General features: G+C 37.6%; 1 protein-coding gene across 2 annotated transcripts in view; it reads right to left on the bottom strand.

Annotated features, from left to right (window-relative positions):
- Window positions 1–20522, bottom strand: part of LOC135474735 (procollagen-lysine,2-oxoglutarate 5-dioxygenase 1-like) — a 53443-nt gene extending 32921 nt beyond the window's left edge. For both annotated transcript variants that reach the window (XM_064754310.1, XM_064754311.1), the window contains exons 1-5: window positions 20188–20522; window positions 8940–9028; window positions 7494–7630; window positions 6756–6870; window positions 5765–5816 (exon numbers count right to left, since the gene is read on the bottom strand). In XM_064754310.1, the coding sequence (XP_064610380.1) occupies window positions 5765–5816; window positions 6756–6870; window positions 7494–7630; window positions 8940–9028; window positions 20188–20302 (508 nt within the window). In that variant the 5' untranslated portion in view covers window positions 20303–20522. The remainder of the gene's footprint in view (window positions 1–5764; window positions 5817–6755; window positions 6871–7493; window positions 7631–8939; window positions 9029–20187) is intronic.
- Between the last annotated feature and the right edge of the window lie 765 nt (window positions 20523–21287).

Here is a 21287-nt window from a genome sequence, read left to right as displayed (position 1 = left end):
TTTCTTCCGACAATTTTGTAGCTACGAACCCCACTTTGTCGCGACCTATATATCTGCTCATGAATTTCTTATTTAATCTTATTTAAATTACAACTGCTTATGGGATTACAATGGTTAGAATGGTGGTGGTTTTTGTAACTTTTCCTACATGTCTGTATCACTTGGTAGGAAGAAACTGAAATTTCACTGACTTAACCAAATATCATCAAGCAGACAGCAGTTATATTCAGCTATGTATCTTAGAATACCAGCACCACTGTGTGTTTTTTTTTCACAACAGTTACAAACATTGTTATGTCCCAAAACTGACGTAATGAAGCAGACGGCTGAAACCATTAGTGAGGACTGCTTGGAAGCCATGACACTGCATGCAGTTCTTGTTTATTTACTTGATTGTTGTTTAACGCAACATTTAGGAATATTTCATTAGCCAGCCACATTAAAGATCAACCTATAGCAGGAGGCTATAGACAGAGCTCTGTCGTGTCGCCCTATCTTCAACCCTTTGTGGAATCTACAGGAAGGGGTAAAACACGGCATTAATCAACATGGATGAACATTATTACAAGAGAAAATCCGCTTTCTTGAACATCTTACCATTCACGAACTGTAAACGAAAATCAGACTAAAAAGAATGTGTTGGATGTAATCAAAATAGAATACCAGAACCATTATTTTTTTGATACTTCAACAACATTTTTTTTTTTTTTAGTTCAAAAATTTTCTTCATGCTCTTTTTGAGCCCTTTTTGTTCCTGAAGTAAAAACTGCTCCTTCGGAATAAATGAAGTGTCGTTGACAGAACCGTTCATTTTGCTTGTGAAACTTGACCCACTTTACTTCTATTTACCCTAAAAAAAAATTTTCAGTTGTTTCAAGGGGTAGTTGAAGAGACAGTTTAAGGCCCTCAGGAACTGTGGCTTCCATCAGGATATTTATACAGTCACCATAAAATGATATCAGAGCGGATTCTCTTCTTTCCTTTTTTCTTTTTTTTTTTTTTTTTTTTTTCATAGGCCAATATTTGCAGATTTCCTGGAAGTACTCAAATTCAAATCAGAGACCTAGAGTCTTGACAACACATAAATGCGAGTCATCAGAATATCTCCTTTCCCTCAATTCGTTCTGAGAACATAGTGTCAGTTTCAAGCACAAGAAATGGAACATTGGTGAGATCAAAAATAACGTCAGAAATCAACATCGGCAGATTCCGTTTGTACATTGAGTCTGCTGTACAAACATCCAGAAGCTTCAACTCTGGCCTTTGTATCCGGGAACACTCTCATTCTCATTGGTACAAAATGAAGCCAATATCATCGCCCGCAGCCACACAACAACAGCGTATCGAGTGCCCCCATTCGGAAAAAATCGCATGTGTTAATAAATGTCCAGAAACCGAGTGGTTGTCAAGTCCAATGAAGGATGACAGACAAAGCAGGTGCTATTGACTTTCTGCTGGATATTCCAGGACAGATACGGCTGGATAGGGTATGAATGATTTATTCGCATTAAGTGTTCCGATACGTCGATATTTCCTAGAGCAAACAATTTTATTCGGTCAATGGAATCCTAAACTTTACATAACACTTTACCACAGCACAGAATACATTTACTTATTTATCCTTCATCTTAAACAAAGAATAGAATAGAGCAATTTTTTTAATATATATACCCATTAAAAATAAAAATAATATAAAATAATATTTTCATCATCATTTATTATATTCAAAACAACTGTAAATGTTCACCAAATATTTGCTGACATTTGCATTATTCATAGGTAATACATAAATACCTGAAAAAAGCTTGCTCTTTTTCAAATGCATCGGAAGACTGTATTTGGCATAAAAATACACAAAAAAAAAATACATTTTTGCGGGAAATACATGTAAGTGCTTAAATTAGGTGCTGAAAATTTTTGAAAATGTACAACTTCATTATAAATTTAATTCTATATCAAATACAGTAATCAGCATTTCCACCACACAGTAGTCCTTTATAATAAATTTATTTAACTACTTATTTCATTGAACAGATTTGCAATTTAGGATTTAAAGCCTAAAGGGGAAGTAGTTAAGAGTTTCATTTGAGCCAGTTATTACTGTATCTCAACTGAAGTTTAGCATTTTTCAAGTGATGCGTTTTGTTGGATTCTGATTGATTCATCAACCTTTTAGGGCAACATAAGGTGTTTTTTTGATTTATTTGATTGGTGTTTTACCCCGTACTCAAGAACATTTCATTTATATGAGGGACATCAGCATTATTGTGGAACGAAAACGGACAAAGCCCTGGGGAAACCCACGACTATCCTCAGGTTGCTGCCAGACCTTCCCACTCACCAAGAGTTTTTTGCAAAGTCTGCTTTCTTCCATAACAGAAAAGCATTAGTTAACCTAAATCAAGAGTAAAGACAAGAGGTTTGTGTTTTGGAGGTTCACTCAGGGTACTTTGGCTTCATTCCCCCATAAACCTGATGGCTGCCCTTTAGAAGTTTAACTAAATAAAATGTTTTTCCCCACATACCCTAATTACTCAACCTTTTCACATATGTGAAAGACCAACTTTCAGTGCAATTTATGCACATTTTTAATTTGATTTTGGGAACAAAACTACATTGGTTGGATTGCCCAATTTCAGGGCTTCACAAAAAGTATGGTTTTATCAGTCATCACAGAATAATACTTTAATAATAGAATATGCTTGAACAAACACAACCTAGACTGCTTGACCGAATGACTTAAAATTTCGCAGTATTATTCCCTGATGTCTGAAGTTGTGCACTACGGAGCCCGATTTTTTTTATGTCACGTGGTTTGGCGGCCATATTGGATTATGAATAAAATTGTTTAAACATCTTCTTCTCAAGAATCACTGAACTGATGGTTCAAAAAAAAAAAAAAAAAACCAAGCCAAAACATTATACATGTGCAGTATTTATTTATTTATTTACTGGATTGCTGTTTTAATGCCAGACCCAAGAATTTTTCGTTTATATAATAGCAGTCAGTTGTATGGGTTCAGGACACTGGAGTGTCTCACAAATGTTTGGTATAAAGTAACTTATCAATTTCTATACACAATATTTACTTATTTCCCCAATGTTTCATGCTGAACTCAAGAACATTTCCTTGGTGGCCAGCATTACAGTGGGTGGAAACCAGATGTTTCCACATGAGAAATATAGATACATGTGTGTATTTTTTTTCCATGTTAGTAACGTGTGTTACATAGCTTGAAGGAAATATTACTGGTATAAGTCCATAAGGTGTAATTTACAAACAAACTAACAAGACAAACAAGCTAACAGGACAAACAAGCTAGCAGGACAAACAAGCTAACAGGACAAAGTATATTTCACCTAAAGTTTAACATTTCGCAAGCAGTACATTTTAAGCACAAGTGCTTAATTAACTAACTGATCCATTTTATACGATCATTTAATATTTTTTGTGAAGTTTGATCCATTTCTTGTTAGAAAAATGTAATTATTAGCATAAAACAATATCAATTTAAGACCTATATGTGTTTCTGAAAGTGCATATTTACATATCAAACTTTGGGTGAAACAAAGTACGTACGTGTGCACGTAAGACCAGATACTGTCCTAGAGTTTATTGAGTGAAGGGTTAGATAAACAAACAGCTATCACTGGATATCAAATTTCAGACTCCTATCAGCAACAACTGCAGAATTATACGATCAGGGTTAGCACAAAATGGAAAAAAAAAACAATCAAAATGCAAATGGAGATGTCTGTCCACAACAACAGCATGTACTTAAGTTACCGATTAAGTCTATTTATACCAAGGTATTCAGACAACACACAGGCAGAGGGAGGAAAAAACAAATCCTCTCTGGACAAAAGGATTAACAGTGGGATATCTATCCCTGCCAAACGGAAATGCCACCTTACAGTATACACGTGTGTCGTAGTTTTTTTGGATTCTTTTTTTCTATGATGCCACAATGAAGAATTTTCACCTATTAGACGATTGTTTGTTTAATGGGGAGGAGGAAATCAAAGTCCCTGGGGTAAACCACCAACTTTAGGCAAGTTATTGTTGAACTTTATCACTTGTGACATGGTGATACTGATATGCCCTTTATATGTGTTTAAGACAAGCAAGCTTCAACGAACAGCATCACTGACTGCTTTATGTCACCAAAGCCGCACATGCAGTGTATGTATGTGTTACATTCAGGCTTTGAATGCATTTGAAATATTCGTGATAAATTCTCTCCCCTTATCTTATTTAGGCACTCTGACAATTCAAGTATCTATGCTACAGTACAGCTCAAAGTAAAAATCAATTGTTTACCGCTCGTACAGTGCTGTCTACTGACTAATCCTAGCTAGTTTGCAAGCGAAGGTTCAATCCTCGTGTATTCAGTTATGTGAGCATATACCAGCCGTGAAAAGCAGAAAGTTTTTTTTGCAATATGTAACCTAGCGCAGCAAAACAAAATCACTTCAACTGATTAAACGATTTATTTAAGCAAAATCATTACTTGGTATCGATGGTCAGCATAATAATTTTCATTTACATTTTTGTTATGCCATATAGAACCTTACAACAGATATTTTAAAGCAAAGTGGACAAATCTTTGCATAAACTTTACAAACCAACGCGACTTTCATGTGAATAAAGCACGTGCAATACCCACGTCTCGCACCTCACATGTAGACGGCAGTCTTGTGTAGCCATGCATTTGCGTGATCCTTCACACTTTTGTTGCCTTGTCATTTGTCAAGTTTGTATAAAAATACATCTAAATACATCTCTGCTACACCAAAACATTACTATCCAAACTCAAAAACACACAACACCACGTAAACATGTTACTGATACAAGCATAAGCTATTCACATACATTCTGCTTCAAATTTTAATCACTTGAAAGTTCACAAAAAAAATCTGATATCTGATTTCATCCGGGTGTTGGTTCAAATAATGTATTGTTAAGTATAAATTAAGTGGATTTGTTTCCATGAAGGCATTCTGTAGACAAAGAGAGTCAGGAAAGAAAATATTTAAGGTAGCCCAGGCTACGCTGTGGCCGGTAAGCCAAAAAATCAAATAAAGTGTATTGGTGCAAACGGGAAATTCTTTCTTTTTCTATGAGAAATACTTTTCCTTCATGCATATGCTATATGGGTGCTTTGTCCATCATGGTTTGGTATAAACTACGAATTCTGCACAGAGTTATATAATACAGACAAACCCTAACTTGTTCTTCATCGCGTTTTTCATTTTTTACCACGTTTGTACATGAAATTCGCATGTCCATGTCAAAGTGTCAATTTTGCCTGCTAATTTACTAAGTGGCAGATACTTTTTCACTGGCAAATGACTCCCACAACAAGGACACCCCTCTACAGAAGAAATGACAGACACTTGTCCACTTTTAGGGGAGATGAAGAATGCAGGGCTAGTTTTAGCAGTCGTGGTGATCCATTACGAATCTTGCATGGACTCACTCTTAAATGAAGATTGCCACGTTGCCACACATCAGATATTTTACTACCGTTTCATGTATCGTGTTAGTCTTTCAACAATTCTTATTAAATCTTTCTCAGCCACATGTGTCAGATCAGTCACAGTGGATGGATCACTGACTCTGCAGGTGACTGTCAGTCCCAGAGCTCTCTACCGGTGTTCTACAAACTCTCTGAAAGATCTCTTGGCAGATCTCCTGCCTGGTTTTGACTTTTAGCCTGAGCTGTACTGTAAGAACTATACACAGTAACAAAAGGCCTCTTACCTCCCGAGTTCAGGTATCGTTTTTCATTCAGAGACACAACTGGGTATTTGTTCTGAAAAAAAAAAAAAAAAAAAAAAACGAAGTCAAAACATTATACATGTGCAGTATTTATTTATTTATTTATATACTGGATTGCTGTTTTAATGCCAGATCCAAGAATTTTCCATTTATATAATAGCAGTCAGTTGTATGGGTTCAGGACACTGGAGTGTCTCACAAATATTTGGTATAAAGTAACTTATCAATTTCTCTACACAATATTGACTTATTTCCCCGATGTTTCATGCTGAACTCAAGAATATTTCCCTTGGTGGCCAGCATTACGGTGGGAGGAAACCAGGTGTTTCCACATGAGAAATATAGATACATGTGTGTACATATTGGTAAAAATATACCCTAAGTCACTATAAATTTTATCCATGACTAACTTGCCCATTTTCCCTGATTTTGAAAGAACTATTGATTTTACAAAGGTGTTTTGAGGTTTGCTTGGAGCATGGGATGATATTCTGCTGGAAAATTGCAAGTTTCAGTACCAAGAACAATATTTTGTATTTATTTGCCTCCAAAAATGCACTTTTGTGGACGAAATTTTAGGTCATTTACAGTATGTAGTCTTCAATGAATATCTGATTTATGCAAAAAGCCACATGATTGCATTGGGCCACTTATTGTCACCAAGGCCTCACACGTACGAATGTACAAATTTCCTGCCCAAGGATGGTTTTGAACTCTCATCTGGTTTGTCCTATCAACTGAATGGCATGTGACGGCAGTCAGCATTATGGAGGAAGGAAACAGTACAGAGCTTTGGGGAAACCTAGCAACTTAAGGAACCCAATCCCCAAGGAGTATACGCTTCCATTATTACAATATTACTGAAACATTTTGTATTTATGAGAAATATACAATCTGCACACAGTAAATAAATTACAGATAAACTTTAAAACAAAAAACATGGCACTAAAAGAGATCACTTCTATCAACATACCATCAGATTGGCGTCTGGCCAGCAGAAACCTTCTGCAGAAAACACAACTCGGCTGTTGAGCTTTTTGAATTTGTCTAAAATTTCCTTCGCTCCATTTAAAAATATGAGGTCATAGCTGAAGGATAAACAGAAAAAGATTTTTAGTTTAAATACATGAGCATATTTGCTGATCTAGATTTCTTATAAACTATCGGTTTCCCCCAAAACAATTCCAAATTGAAGACACCATGCTAAAGAATGTTTCTCTAATAAAACAACGATCATGCTTCATGCAGTTTGAAGGAGGGGAAAGATGATTCTTTCTTTGCCCAGGAAAACTAACACACATTGCTAAGAATAACAAGCCTTATAAAGTGGTAATTTCAAATGTTTATCTGACTTGCCTGTTAACTGACCAGCTAAAACATGCACAAGTCACCTTGTCAGACCCACCTTACACTGAAATGCTTATCTGACTAGCCTGTTCATTGACAAGATTACACATGTACAAGTCACCTTGTCAGACCAACCTTACACTGAAATGCTTTACACACTCACCTGTTGATTGACAAGCTCCTTGAAATGCTAACCTGACTTACTCACAGGTTCACTAACTCACCTTAAATTGAAAATCTTGTCTGAAAAGAGATTGCGACTCCTCAGCCACTCATTTGTAAACTCAACTCTCAAGACTCATGGATGACTCATTTATCAAAGAGCAACTGACTCACTAATTACTGAAAAGCTTGACAGACTCACCTGTCAACAAACATGATGATCAAATCTGATCTATCCTTGTACTCTTCTAATCCCTTGCGCAACAAGTTGACCTTGTGACCGCCCCCAGCGAACATCTTCACGTCTCCTCCATCCCACACTTGTCCCAACCCAAACACCTATTAATTAATACAAAAGTAGATGCATCTGCCTGCTATTAAAGCATTAAATCATGTTGCCTGATTTAAATTAAAATCAATTAACATACAATCCACATGACCAGTAGAGAAGACAGGGTAGGAGAATCACATACAGCTAAGTGCATCCCACAGCCAAGATCACTAAGTCACTGTCCGCTTGCACATTGTAAAACTGTTTAAGGTGACCACAACTGAAGGATTTTATCCCTGTATTGTTAAAAAATGTAGTACACTTTTATCCGCTTTTCAGAAAAATGGTCTTCATTTGGCCCAAAACAATTTTTTATTAAATATTTATTTGATTGTTGTTTAACGTCTTACTCAAGAATTGTTCAAGTACATGTACAGGGTGTCACGGAAGTCGCTCACCATCCTGATTTTCATTTTCTTTCTGTGTTTCAAATTTAATACTGATTTTAAATTTTTTCTCTCTTTCAGAGTTAATTATGGCTAATAAACTAACAGTACAAGAAAGAGTTGAATTGGTTTTAATGTTTGGAAGAGATGGGGCAACACACCGCTCTGGATGGTGCGCGACTTCTGGGACACCCTGTCCATGATGGCCATCAGTTTTATAGACAAAGGAAACTGATTTCTGGCAAGTTAATAAAAAACTTTCCTATGTTTAACATACAGATAAGTACACCTTGTTCATGGAAGGCGTGTGATCTGCGCATGCCCCCGAACAGCAACAGTGGCAGGATATAAAAATTCCCTGCCAACGCCTCTATGGTTGCTCCCTTAACTCTATTAATTACACCTGGAATCTGTCTCAGTTATCTTGCTTTTCCTTTACTACATCCCAATTATCGGTGTACATGTATGTATGCTCATAAAACACCTACATGTATGTGCAGTACACCAGCACTGCAAAGTCACCGAAACAAAAAAAAAAAACAATATGTTCTAGGTCGATTTGGACCCTTTTGTGTAACTTGTCCCCGAGACTCCTATTTGGATTACATCCATCACCTGTCTATAGGGAAGTTATCAATTGAATATTGATACCATCCACTGTAGACTCGTACCAGTGTAAAGAGCTGACAACATCACCTAAAACCATCATAAATTCTTGACTTACATATATTCATACTTAATATACATACACTTAAATGACTGAACGCATGGTCAGTGGGACCTTTTTTACCTAGAGCAGGGAAAGACAACTAAGTAAGGCAACTGTAAACACTCATGATTTTCATGATGCACAACGTTACCATGGCAACTGAAACAAAAGATTTCAGAAAACCTACAGGCCAATGTTTCTCGGAATCTATTTACCACCTACCTTCACATCAAGATCATTTTGTTGGGCTGTCTTAAGAAATCTCTTGAACCCATCATTTTCTTCTGTTGCTATGGTAGTCACCAACAGCCCTGCAGATAATAGGACCATGATAATAGCACAAAATGAAAATCTTACCCTCAGCCAGAGAAAAATAGTTCTATTTGCGTTAACTTGACAAGATAATGGTTCCATATTTAGCTAACTATTTGTGCAGTTTTGTTTGTAACTTGAACGTGTTAATGTTTGTCTATGTCATGGAAATATTTTCTTTGCTTATAAATTTTCTTAGCTTTTTTTTCTCTTTGATGTGCATGTCTTTTGCCAGAGGTACATGTAAATATTCTGCCTGAATGTCAGTTGATTCACATGATTTGATTTTGTTAAAGTCTACAACAAGACATATGTACGTCAACAAAGAAGAATTTCTGATAAATTATTTCATTGGTGTTTTACACTGTACTCAAGAATATTTTATACAGCCAGCATTATGGTGGGAGGAAACCAAGCTCGGGGAAAGCCATGACCATCTAATTGTTGCTGATCTCAGCAGTAAACACATATGGCCGAAGAGGAAGCCAGCATGAGCTGGACTTGAAGACAGATCAACAGCATTGGTGAGAGGCTCCCAGGTCACTGCTCCACACTGGATCACTAACCACAGAAGCCACAGAGACCTACCATTTCTGATTATTTCACTGTATTAGATGTGCAAGGAATTATTTAAGTACAGAAATAGTTCAGTAACAATAAACAAACTGAAAAAACTGTGTCAACTGTAGAACAGTTCCTGACCTCTGGGCATTCTTTATTTGAGCTACATGTACTTGCTGACCTGCTCACAGAACCATCTAATGGATTCCCCTATACAACAATTTGCCTTTGCTACAAGCTTTTACTGGTTTAGCTACGGAAATTCCATTTCGGTATTCCTAAATTATTAAGAAGAGTGTTACAATATAGTACAGTACTTCCTGCTTGTGGAGATCAAAATCAGAGCTAAGCTATATCATTAATGGCCATGATCAATCATAAATGATATCATTGAACACAACATAGACCTATATTATGGACATTAAAAATTAATCTGCTAATGACGTCCATGAAATGTAGGCAGTATTAAATGTAAATGCAGATGTTCAATTAGACTGAAAAATAAGTCTCTGGCAAATTTGTTTTTAAGGAAAATAATTCAATGAACATTAAATTCAAATTTTTCATCAAAATCAACTGGGCATAAATTAAGATAAACTTTCGTTATGGTCTAGGGCCTATAGTTGAAATGTAAACTGACATCGGACTATACACAAATGTAGGCCTTGGCTACTTATGCTGATATCAAAGGGTCTGCCAAAAACCTGTGGATAGCTGTGGGTTGTGGTTTTCGTGGCTCTGCCCTGATCCCTGGCCACAGCATAAAACATCAATCAAATAAGTCATATCAAAGACATTAGGATATGACCTGCAGATGTACAGTATAGCTGCATCTAGTTGCCCTGTATATCAGATAACAGTAAAAGAAAATTTAAATTTTTAATTCATGCATTATACTGGCCTGGGTTAATGTGTACCACATTTCCATGCAGCACTGGGACCACACCCATGTACATGTACATGGGAGTGTGATATGTGCCACAGAAACAATGCAGACATGTGCTGATAGATTTATAGGAAGTGACTGTGGTGAAGTGAAGTGGGGTAAAACCAAAACCAGTCAGCCTAGCCTGGGAAAGATAAATTCACTTAAGCTGGTAGTTGTCATGGGGATCAGTAAATACAGATCTGATCAAACAACTATTAATAAATAATGCACCAATATACCTAGGTACATGCATATATGGAACCACGTTTTCTACACCTCTGGCCACAATTATGCTTTAATTCTGAAATGAACTGCTAAATAAATTAGCTAATTAATGCACATTCAATGTACATTATGGTATTTATATATATACAGTACTTATTTGATTGGTGTTTATTTATCTGATTGTTCTTAAGTGGTGAAGTAATACGATGGCGCGATGTTTTATGGGTTGAGGCAACCCAAGGGTAAATTGATTTGTCAAGTTACATGTACCGGCTGTAACTTGAGTTACAGAGTATAGTTTTAAGTAAAATGAAGAAAGGTATGCCAAAAAAAAAAATTAATTTTTGAAGGGATATTTTTACTTTCTTAATAACCCCTCTATTTTATGCACAACGCTGGACCAGCTTAGCACCCCGATTCGGTCTCCCCCCTCCACCGCCCACCCTTTCCCAGTTGTTTTGACAATTACCACCGTTGACATCACCAAACCTGACCTCTGAGGCCTTTAATACGAACACAGTGGTTTGATGAAAGATGAAAGCTTTTTGGTACTATTATATGTTAGGACACATCCTACACTTCACATTAAAATATAAAAACCTAGATTTCCATGTATCCTTTGAGGTTGTAGCCAAAGCAGCTTGAGCTGGATTTGAACCTGCAGCCTCACACATGTAGATGAAGGGACCTGACTGTGGCAGTGAGCCGGAACTTTAACCAGTCCATGTGAGAATTTTGAACCAGGGCCTCATTTCACAAAGCACACATAACTACCGTGGCCATGTAAAACCTACAATACTGGCTGCCATGGAAGGTACATGTTACGTGCGCTTTGTGAAACGGGCCCCTGTGATTGGCTCCTTGTTCTCATATAATCCAGTACTGGATGAAAGTGACTCTTACAAACTGATATCGATGAGAAGGCAGATAACTGCTGTCTGTATACAGTGAAAGGAGAAATGGAGAATACAAGTAGCATCTATACATATAATTATCACACTTTTTTCAATTCCTAAAACCAAAAGGATCTGAGATAAAAGACATCAATGGACAAAACAAAAACAAGAGATAAAAAAAAAAAGTCACAGAAAGGTACTGATATTTCCTCATTACTGCTTCTTTGATGTTGAGGTCTGTACTTTGTATGCTAGAAATAAGAGTCTCAGTTTGGAACCCAGTATTGGACAAGGTTTTTGAAGTTGACAGGGATTTATTCTTGGCCTAAAATTCATGGTCATTAGATATCTTAGCTTGGCATACTGCTTCCTTGATGCTGAGTTCTACTTCAAATAGCCGGATGAACTTTTGGCGTTTTTGGAACCTGGTACTGTGCAGGATTTTCAAGGCGGATATGGATGTATTGAGTTCTGTGCCCCCAAAAATCCCAAGATATCATGGCTTTGCACATTGTCCATGACACGGTCATTTAATTGAAACTAGGGCCTGTTCTTTATAATATGCAGTTATTTATTTGGATAAAAAAAAATGGGGATAATTTGACTGAAAACTAGTACATTGTATTTTAAATATTTTGCTGATAAGATTATGCTACACCCTTAAGCACTCACCCACCCACCGTCAAGCGCAACTCAAGATGCCCTCACTGCATTCATAAGCGCATACATGTACATACGGCCTACTGGAGAACATGAATGCAAGACTGCTGCTCAATGCATAAAGTCCTGAAGTTGTGAATTTGGTCATTTACAGCAATTACATGATGGAACATTCTTTTAGGTCATTTTGCTTTACACGTATGTAAAACTTCAGCTCAGTACTTACAGTACCGTAGTACTTTTTGAGATACCACCCCTAACATTAATCTTGACCACTTCCTCTAATACAATACTTTGTCGTGAAATTTTGTAATTCTGTAATTTAGGGTAATTAATATGCACACAGTGGATCAATGCTAGAATATACGCCCCCCTCCCCTTCTGCCTGTGCTATTCTGCCCTGCATGGGTGTAAAACCTCAGTTTAATACAAGCTGTACTTTTATACCATTCCTAATATTTTCCTTAACGTTGCTTTACCTGTTATTGGAAAAATAAACAAATAATTTTAAAATTAAAACTAAATCTGGTGTACAATGTGTACACATACCTCCTGTTCACCATCTGACCTTCTACACAAAGACAACTTGTATGAAATGTTTTCACCAAAACTATTTTATCTTTCATCTGAGGTTTACCACAAACTAATTTTCTGATTAGGGCTTGATCTAATGAACATTATAGCAGATCTGTCATTTCAGCAGAAACAAAGGTCCATGTGTGAATTATGTGTGAAAGGTATCAAGGCTGAATGTGATACGTGACTGCAGCCAGCGAACACAAGGTCACATGTACCAGTACATGGAGGCTCCTGATGGACCCCCTCCCTTCCTGGTCTTTCTCTGAACTCCAAATGGACAACAGTATCACCAGTAATATATTCAAATTTGACACTTTTGAGGTTTCAGAGGCAACTCTTGCATCATCTGCCTATTGGAAAATCCAGAACTTATTCAGACTAATGGACTAACATTTTATCTCACTGACCTCTTGGACAACCATCAAGCATTTCAAACAAAATATATAAACTTTTGCAATTTCTGACTGCTATATGCCCAGTGAAATGGGATCAAAATATACACGTAGGCACTCAGATGTTTTCATATGACTTTTTGTTAATTTGGACAATTAACAAGGGTCGATCAGCTGTTACAATCAGCCAATCCGTATGTTACAATACAAGTACACTGATCTTTGTCCAAGTAAATGCATACATATCGTGAAAATTACCTGGTTGTTTTGATGTATGACATAATTAAGTAACTCCTTCTAATTGTGTGTCTGACACAACTCCAATGATTGCAGTTTAACACCATACTTTTGTACTTTTCATTTGGTATATGATGGAGAACAGAATGGAGGAAACCAGATGGTTTGGAATAAACCATCGTTTGTTGGCACGTCACTGGTGAACTGTCCCATGTGTATTTTATTTATTTATTTGATTGGTGTTTTACGCCATACTCAAGAATATTTCACTTATACGACAGCTGTCAGCATTATGGTGGGAGGAAACCGGGTAGAGCCCGGGAGTAACCCACGACCATCCACAGGTTGCTGGCAAACCTTCCCACGTACGGCCGGAGAGGAAGCCAGCATGAGCTGGACTTGAACTCACAGCGACCGCATTGGTGAGAGACTCCTGGGTCATTTCGCTGCGCAAGCGTGCTAACCAACTGAGCCATGGAGGGCTCCCCCGGCTTCCAATGTCTAACATACATGCATGTCTATTTTGTGGACAGCATGTGATCTCCAGCAAACTTCGTGTAACAGCACACAAAAAAACACGACTGACTGTTAGTTTTTGCCAAAGCGCTGAGAACAGTGAAAGCAGGTGAATGTAAAAAAATTCCCAGTTCGTCAATGGGCTGAACACATGTTTCATGTGACCTGGTGATTGAAAGACGAGCAACTTAACCATACTGAGGTATGTTGACAAATTTACATGGGGATTACTGTACTTGACCTAAAATTTCATCCGTGACTGAATTAAAGTTTTGTCTGCTTCTCAGAGTTTTATTAGAAAGGCATTTTGAGGTGTATATTTATTTATTTATCGGATTTATTTGTTTTGTGTTTTATGCCGTACTCAAGAATATTTCACTTATACAACGGCAGCCAGAATTATGGTGAGAAGAAACCGGACAGAGCCCGGGGGAAACCAATGACCATCCGCAGGTTGCTAGAAGACCTTCTCACATATGGTCAGAGAGGAAGCCAGCACAAGCTGGACTTGAACTCACAGCGACCGCATTGGTGAGAGGCTTCTGGGTCATTACACTGTGCTAGCGCGCTAACTAGATGAGCCACGGGGGCCCCCCGAGATGTGTATTTATGGTAGGATGAGATCCTACTGGAAAAAAGCTAGTTTCAACATCAAAAGTAATACATTATGACCTTTATTAGCCTCTTAAGATGAAGTTTTTTAAGGGAATTTTAGGATAGATACAGTACTAAGTTAAATGTGTTCTCACATTTACAGTGGAGAGACCACCACTCCACTAAAAGTACTATAAGTACTATAAAGGCTACTGTTAGTACAACAATTCCAGTAGGTGGTTGACAATCCTCATATTAAAAGCCGGGTGTTTGATTAACAGATCTGGGGTGAATACGGAAATGAGCAATTGTACTAAAAGGTCAACCTACATGAACAAACACAACACATGTACATTAATGTTCATACACACAATGCAAATGGCTGCTGTTAAGCACTGCTAACAACTATAATTACATGTAAATGCACAAGTATATAACACTGAATAATATCAATAATAATGACTTTTCTACGGCTAAATAACATTTAACTCCACTCGAGGTTATAGACAGCACAGAAGCTAAAACCTGGGACTATTATAATAGTCCCAGCTAAAACTACTGTACAAAAAAAAAACACAAAAACAGAAGTTAACATTTACAAATACATGTACTAGACATCTTAAAGCCGCCAGTTTTCCCAAAGAAAAGAGTTATGTTCTTGCACAGGTAGATTTTCTAGTTTGTGTAAGTCACAAGCAGGTACATGGTTTTATTTATAGATCCATTTATTTATTCGATTGCAGTTTTAATAAGGACTGTATTCATTTCGTGAATGAGCTGAACATGCACCTCCTTTTGTGAAACTACATGTAACTGTTTTTTTGTGAAGTAAAAACTTTTGACATGTCCTTGTAGAATAAGATGTATTGGGGGAGTCACTGTCATTTCTTTCTAGATGTACATCTACCAGTTTCAGTCAAATTCCTGCCGACATATTCCGCCTACCTTGAATATAAAGTCACATACACTAAAAAGCAACCTGTCTAGCAATTTGATATTTATATATAGTAACTTGTTTGCAGCAGAGAAAGCCTATCAACAAGGTAGGGCATATGATAGGGTTGTTATGACATGCCAGCACTAGGATTTGACCTCGCAATGCACAAGACCACTGTGGTGTAATAAAGCCACGCACAAATAAACAATAACGATAAAAAACATGTACACTGCTCTGTCAGAAATAACGATGCAAGGTCACTGATGACATCATTGCAGACCTGGGGTGATATGAATTTGTCCCGGGCCTGCCCCAATTAGCACCAGGGGGAGGTGGGGGGGAGTGAATCAGCCAGGTACTAGCTGGTCTCCACATATTTACACCTCTCTTCCTTTGTCTAGGGGGCCTCCGTGGCTCAGTTGGTTAGCACGCTACCACAGCGTAATGACCCAGGAATCTCTCTCCAATGCGGTCGCTATGAGTTCAAGCCCAGCTCATGTTGGCTTCCTCTCCGGCCGTAAGTGGGAAGGTCTGCCAGCAGCCTGCGGATGGTCGTGGATTACCCCCGGGCTCTGCCCGGTTTCCTCCCACCACAATGCTGGCCGCCGTCGTATAAGTGAAATATTCTTCAGCACGGCGTAAAACACCAATCAAATAAATAAAGAAATAAATCCTTTGTCTAGTGAATCAGTCAGCTATCCCCGCATGTTGAAACCTAATAAACAGATTTCCAAAAAATGACAAAAAAAAAAATTTTGCACTGTTGAAACATACCCTAGGCTCATTTTTTTTTTACATGAATCCAGGAATCCAATTCCCAAAATACACGTATTTCCATAATTCAGAATTAGGAGAACCTATCTGGATTCTCGTAAAGAAACAGTAAAAAAAAAAAAAAAAAAAACAGGGAAAATGATTATTTCACATCAGTAAGATACTGAAACAGCATGTACAACTCCAAAGAATTCAGTACAAGTACTTTTTTTGATCACACTGCCTTGTGACACAGGATTGAAGAAAAACTTGAATACGAGTCTAAAATTGGAATTGCAATGATTTGTGGGAGGAGGAAACCAGAGAGGCTGTAATAAACCATTAGTGACCTTTGCCACGGCCTTGACGCTCACACCACAATGGTAGGAGATCCTGTGTTTAGGCTCGTATACATCAGCATGACTATTCACTCTCAAATCTGTTCAGTTTGTTTTTGTTTTTTTCAATCAGAAGCAAGTCCCTCAAGTTATAAAGACATTACTCAGAACCCTGTATGTCTGCTCAAAATAACTCTCAAAGTAAAACGATGAAATGTGGCCTACAGTAATGTCACATACACGAACCAATCTTCAAACATCAATACAGATAATTCATGGTTATTTTAGAGCTGATCTTTTCTGTACTTTGTGTACAGTGTTTTTAGCACAGTCATCAAGTGCATATATACTGTAAGCTTTGTATACATATGCGTATACATATCTGACATTCTGCAGCGGTTACAGATACAGTGTACATATATGCAGCCAGATAAGTATAGTGTCAGGCTGCAATGGCAGTCTCATTCACCAATACAGATTACCTCACCAGTTTGACATGTGTAAGATCCAATACACACTTACTGTGAAATCAGAATTATTTTAATGTTATTAAGATACTCTCCCACTTAAACACCCACCCAATCACAATAATCTCCACCTGTGATCATTTATCACTATGCTATCCTTTTGTACATAAGCCATTAACCCAAATGTAATAGAGCATAGGCTGAAGCTCAAGACTCTAACCTAGGTTATGTAACCAGGTTTGAATAGACCATGAGAAAACCAACTCCACATGTTGCTGGTACTGAAATCATGTGGGCACATAGTAAATGACGCAAAATTTCGCTCATGATGACATTGCATATTTTGCCCGATTCTGAGAGGTCTGTTGATCTAAGAAATGAGTTTTGAGCTTTGCTTGGAAGGTAGGATTATATCCTTTTGAGAAAATGTACATGTCAGCGACAAAATTAATATTTTACGACATATATTTGTATTTAAATATGCATTTTTCAAGTGAAATTTTAGGTCATCTTCAGGATCCCCTCTGCAACATTGCCACATGTTATATAATGTCTTAAGAACGCTACAATGGTGACAGTCAGTTTACCAGCTGGCAGGGTCAAAGTTCAGCTGATCTACAAGGACAACAACTAATGGGTGGAACATGCACATGTACTGCTATATCATGTGTAACCATCCACAGGTTGCTGGCAGACCTTTTTCACACAGATGTACAACCATTTTGGATTTGTACTAACAAACAAAATGCACAAAAAATATTCTCAGCCTTATTCCTGGGAGTAAACCTGACTTAGAGGAGTAATAAATAGAAACAATTTATGCCCCCAAAGAGAAAATATTTTGCAGGCCTATTCTCTTTCAGATGTATCCTGCTTACATACCAAGCTCTGCTCACAAAATGGCTTTAGTCAGTCCGGCTTTAAACTTCAAATTCATGACCGCCACAAAATTCATTTTAAACTTTCAAAATACAAGCCAGTACTAATTCACATCACCCAGGACATCATTTAAACATTTGTGTGTTAGGGGTAAACTAACTAACACTCCAAAAAAGGACCCCAATGAGAAGTTTTTATTGGAATTTTGATGAAATTTCTTTCATTTAGTCTTCCCTCTCTGTTTATGCCACACTGATATTGGGGCTTTGCATGTCTTGCTTCCAAATCATTTTTTTATTTCCCGACCAAAGTAATATTTAAATAAAATATGATAGATAACCACATGTGTTTTTGTCTCAATGAACATCTTGAAAACACAGAGAATTTTGGCAAGGGCTTTTGTAAACTAACTGCTATTTCTTCAGGGATTGTTTCTATTGTGTTTTTACATAAATGCTAAGCTGGTAGTGGAGTATTATCTTGGCACTTGGAATTTGGGGTCAGCTGTAACTAATCCCCCAGATGCAAAATATGGGAGTGGGTCAGGACCAGATTCCTGGAGAGCATGTTGGGGAGGGGGAGGGGCATTAAGGGTGGCTGCTGGATATTGGTGGGTGGTGAGGGTGGGGGTGTGGGGGGTGTGGGGGGGGAGGGATTGGAGTCTTGATGGTCAAATTAAACATTTATATGCCTTAGTCTAGCAAAACATTAGACTCTCTACAGATTTTCATGCCAGCAAAAGACAAATCTTTTCATATGATAATGAGTGTTCGATCTACAGCAATTCTCTCCCTCAGAAACACATGTTGTTTTTATTAACTGTTTTAAATAAAATTTGGGAGCTAATACATATATATACCATACACATACATGTAACTTTTAATTTGATTTACACTACATGTATATTCATAAATATATCATTTGCATGTACTGTAATTCTTCAACATTTTTTACACGTTTACAAGGTGTTTATTCCAACACAATCGGAAGACATTATTCTGGGTAGACTAATAAAATTATACTTTTTTCGTAAAGCTTTGAAATTGGCTAATCCAACCAAATGCACTTCTGTTCCCAAAATCAAATTAAGAAAGTGCACAAATTGAACTGAAAGTTGCTCTTTCATATGTGAAAAGGCTGATTTATTTACATGATCGGTGTTTTACGTCATACTCAATAATTAAAAAGGTTAAAGGATTAGGGTAATGCCTTAATAGTATAATAGAGAACACCATAGTCAGATACAACTCTCTGTAGTCCGACGTCTTGGCAAATGTTCACTGAGTTCGGAATGTGAGACTGAGAGAAATGTTTCGCACTCTTGCAAAATCATAAAATGAAATGAAAATATTTATTTATTTGATTGGTGTTTTACGCCATACTCAAAAATATTTCAGTTATATGATGGCGGCCTGCATAATAGTGGGTGTAAACCGGGCAGAGCCCAGGGGAAACCCACAACCATCTGCAGGTTGCTGAAAGACCTTCCCACATACGGCCAGAGAAGAAGCCAGCATGAGCTGGACTTAAACTCACAGCGACCACACTCCTAGGCTAGCACGCTAACCAACTAAGCCACAGAGGCCACCGAAATGAAAATAAGTCATAATGAAATGTGAAAGTTGATAAAACATTTTAACTAGTGTGAAGACCCCTTTTATGCCTGGCTCAATCAAACCATTTTAAGTTTAGAAAAGAAAAACAAATTTACCCACTGCAAAGAAAAACATCAGAAGTAAATAACTAGTGCAACTTTTAATTGGTATCATCACCAAACTAGATACTGTGGCAAAATACATCATCATTAAATGTAATTTTGAAAGTGCATGTGAAGCACTAGGTTAAGCCAACCAGGCCTTATGTATTGCTGATGATGTGATGTACTACCGGTACTTCATCTTTTGCCGGGCTTCTGAGAAATGAAGATGCAGTCAAATCATTTGGATTTCTCCAGGTTGAAGGATGCAAATTTACAATACTAGTTACAGTGTATTCCACAGTATGGCTTTGTCAACAAACTATGCATAGATTGTTCTGTATATATCACAACTGTTAGTAAAATACCATGCATAGAACGAAAGGTTTATATACCGTGTCTTTCGACTTTAAGCTGAACTTAAACTATAAAACATATTGAAATTTACTGGTTATTTGTATAGTAAGGTATGCTTGATACAACAACAACGACATACTCACCCTCATCCAAACTACTGGCCTCGCAAAGCGTGCACAAGGAATAAAGAAAGAGAGCAGTCAAAGAACAGATAAATGTGTAAAAAGTGTTATCTGCTGATGAAGCGACGCACTTCATGTTTCTTTAGGAACTCGACGGTCTTTTGACAGTTAAACTCCACCAAAGGTTTTTCACTTTGGCTCCCCCCAACTCTTGAACTTGTGAACCAGCACAAATGGTCTACGTGGCGTTCGTCAACTACTACAACTTTCAACCATTGCCTTAAAGTGTTTCAAGGTCTAGCCACATCGTTGGCTAAGCTGAAATCCGAGCCGCACAGATTTCCAACATCTGCAACCAAGAATCAGCGCGCCACTACTGTTGTGTAGGCGCGAGCATGACCAACTGCTAGGCGTGTATAGTGGATAAAGTGATAAGCGGCACAGAAGGGAAGGAAGATTGGGGGCGTCGTGAGAAACTCGGTTTGTACAGTGGATCCTTTGTTGACTTCAAAATTACCACAACACATATAGCTACAATAAAGCTAGTGTGACACAAATGCCGTTAATTAGTTAATGTGTTTCATAAACGTGTATCTTTAACATGTGATTTATTTATTTGATTGGTACTGTGTCTTTACGCCGTTTGGTGGACTACCCAAGACAATGGCGGAGGACAGCATTGTGGTGGGAGGAAAACTGGGGCAGAACCCCGCGTGAAACCCACGACCATCCGCAGGTTGCTGCAACACCCATGTATCTCTTAACATATATAAAACAGCCGAACATTGAGCAGGTGTTATCTGTTGTTTCGAAGGGATGAAGATAGACGAATAGATCTTATTCCCAGTTTCGAGAAGCATCTTGATAAATAGGCCTAGTCACGCCCATTTGCTTCTATTGTATAAGGATACAATCCACGTGTGCCCCTTACACCTCTACAATAAAAACATAATTTTAAAGCAGGGGATTGTTGGCGAGAAAGGCATAATGTGGCCTACAACCTTACATAACATAATAGGTGTATGCATATACGTGTTTGACATGATCGTAGGCTACATCTGACAATTTTTCAGTCATAGTTATAGGCCTGTGATGACAAGGAGCCATTTGCTGTGTCATAT

Source organism: Liolophura sinensis, chromosome 9 (assembly GCF_032854445.1).
Source record: "Liolophura sinensis isolate JHLJ2023 chromosome 9, CUHK_Ljap_v2, whole genome shotgun sequence".
In the NCBI taxonomy this organism is placed as follows: domain Eukaryota; kingdom Metazoa; phylum Mollusca; class Polyplacophora; order Chitonida; family Chitonidae; genus Liolophura; species Liolophura sinensis.
The sequence above is the reverse complement of the archived record's forward strand: the minus strand, read 5'-3'. Positions and strand labels throughout refer to the sequence as shown.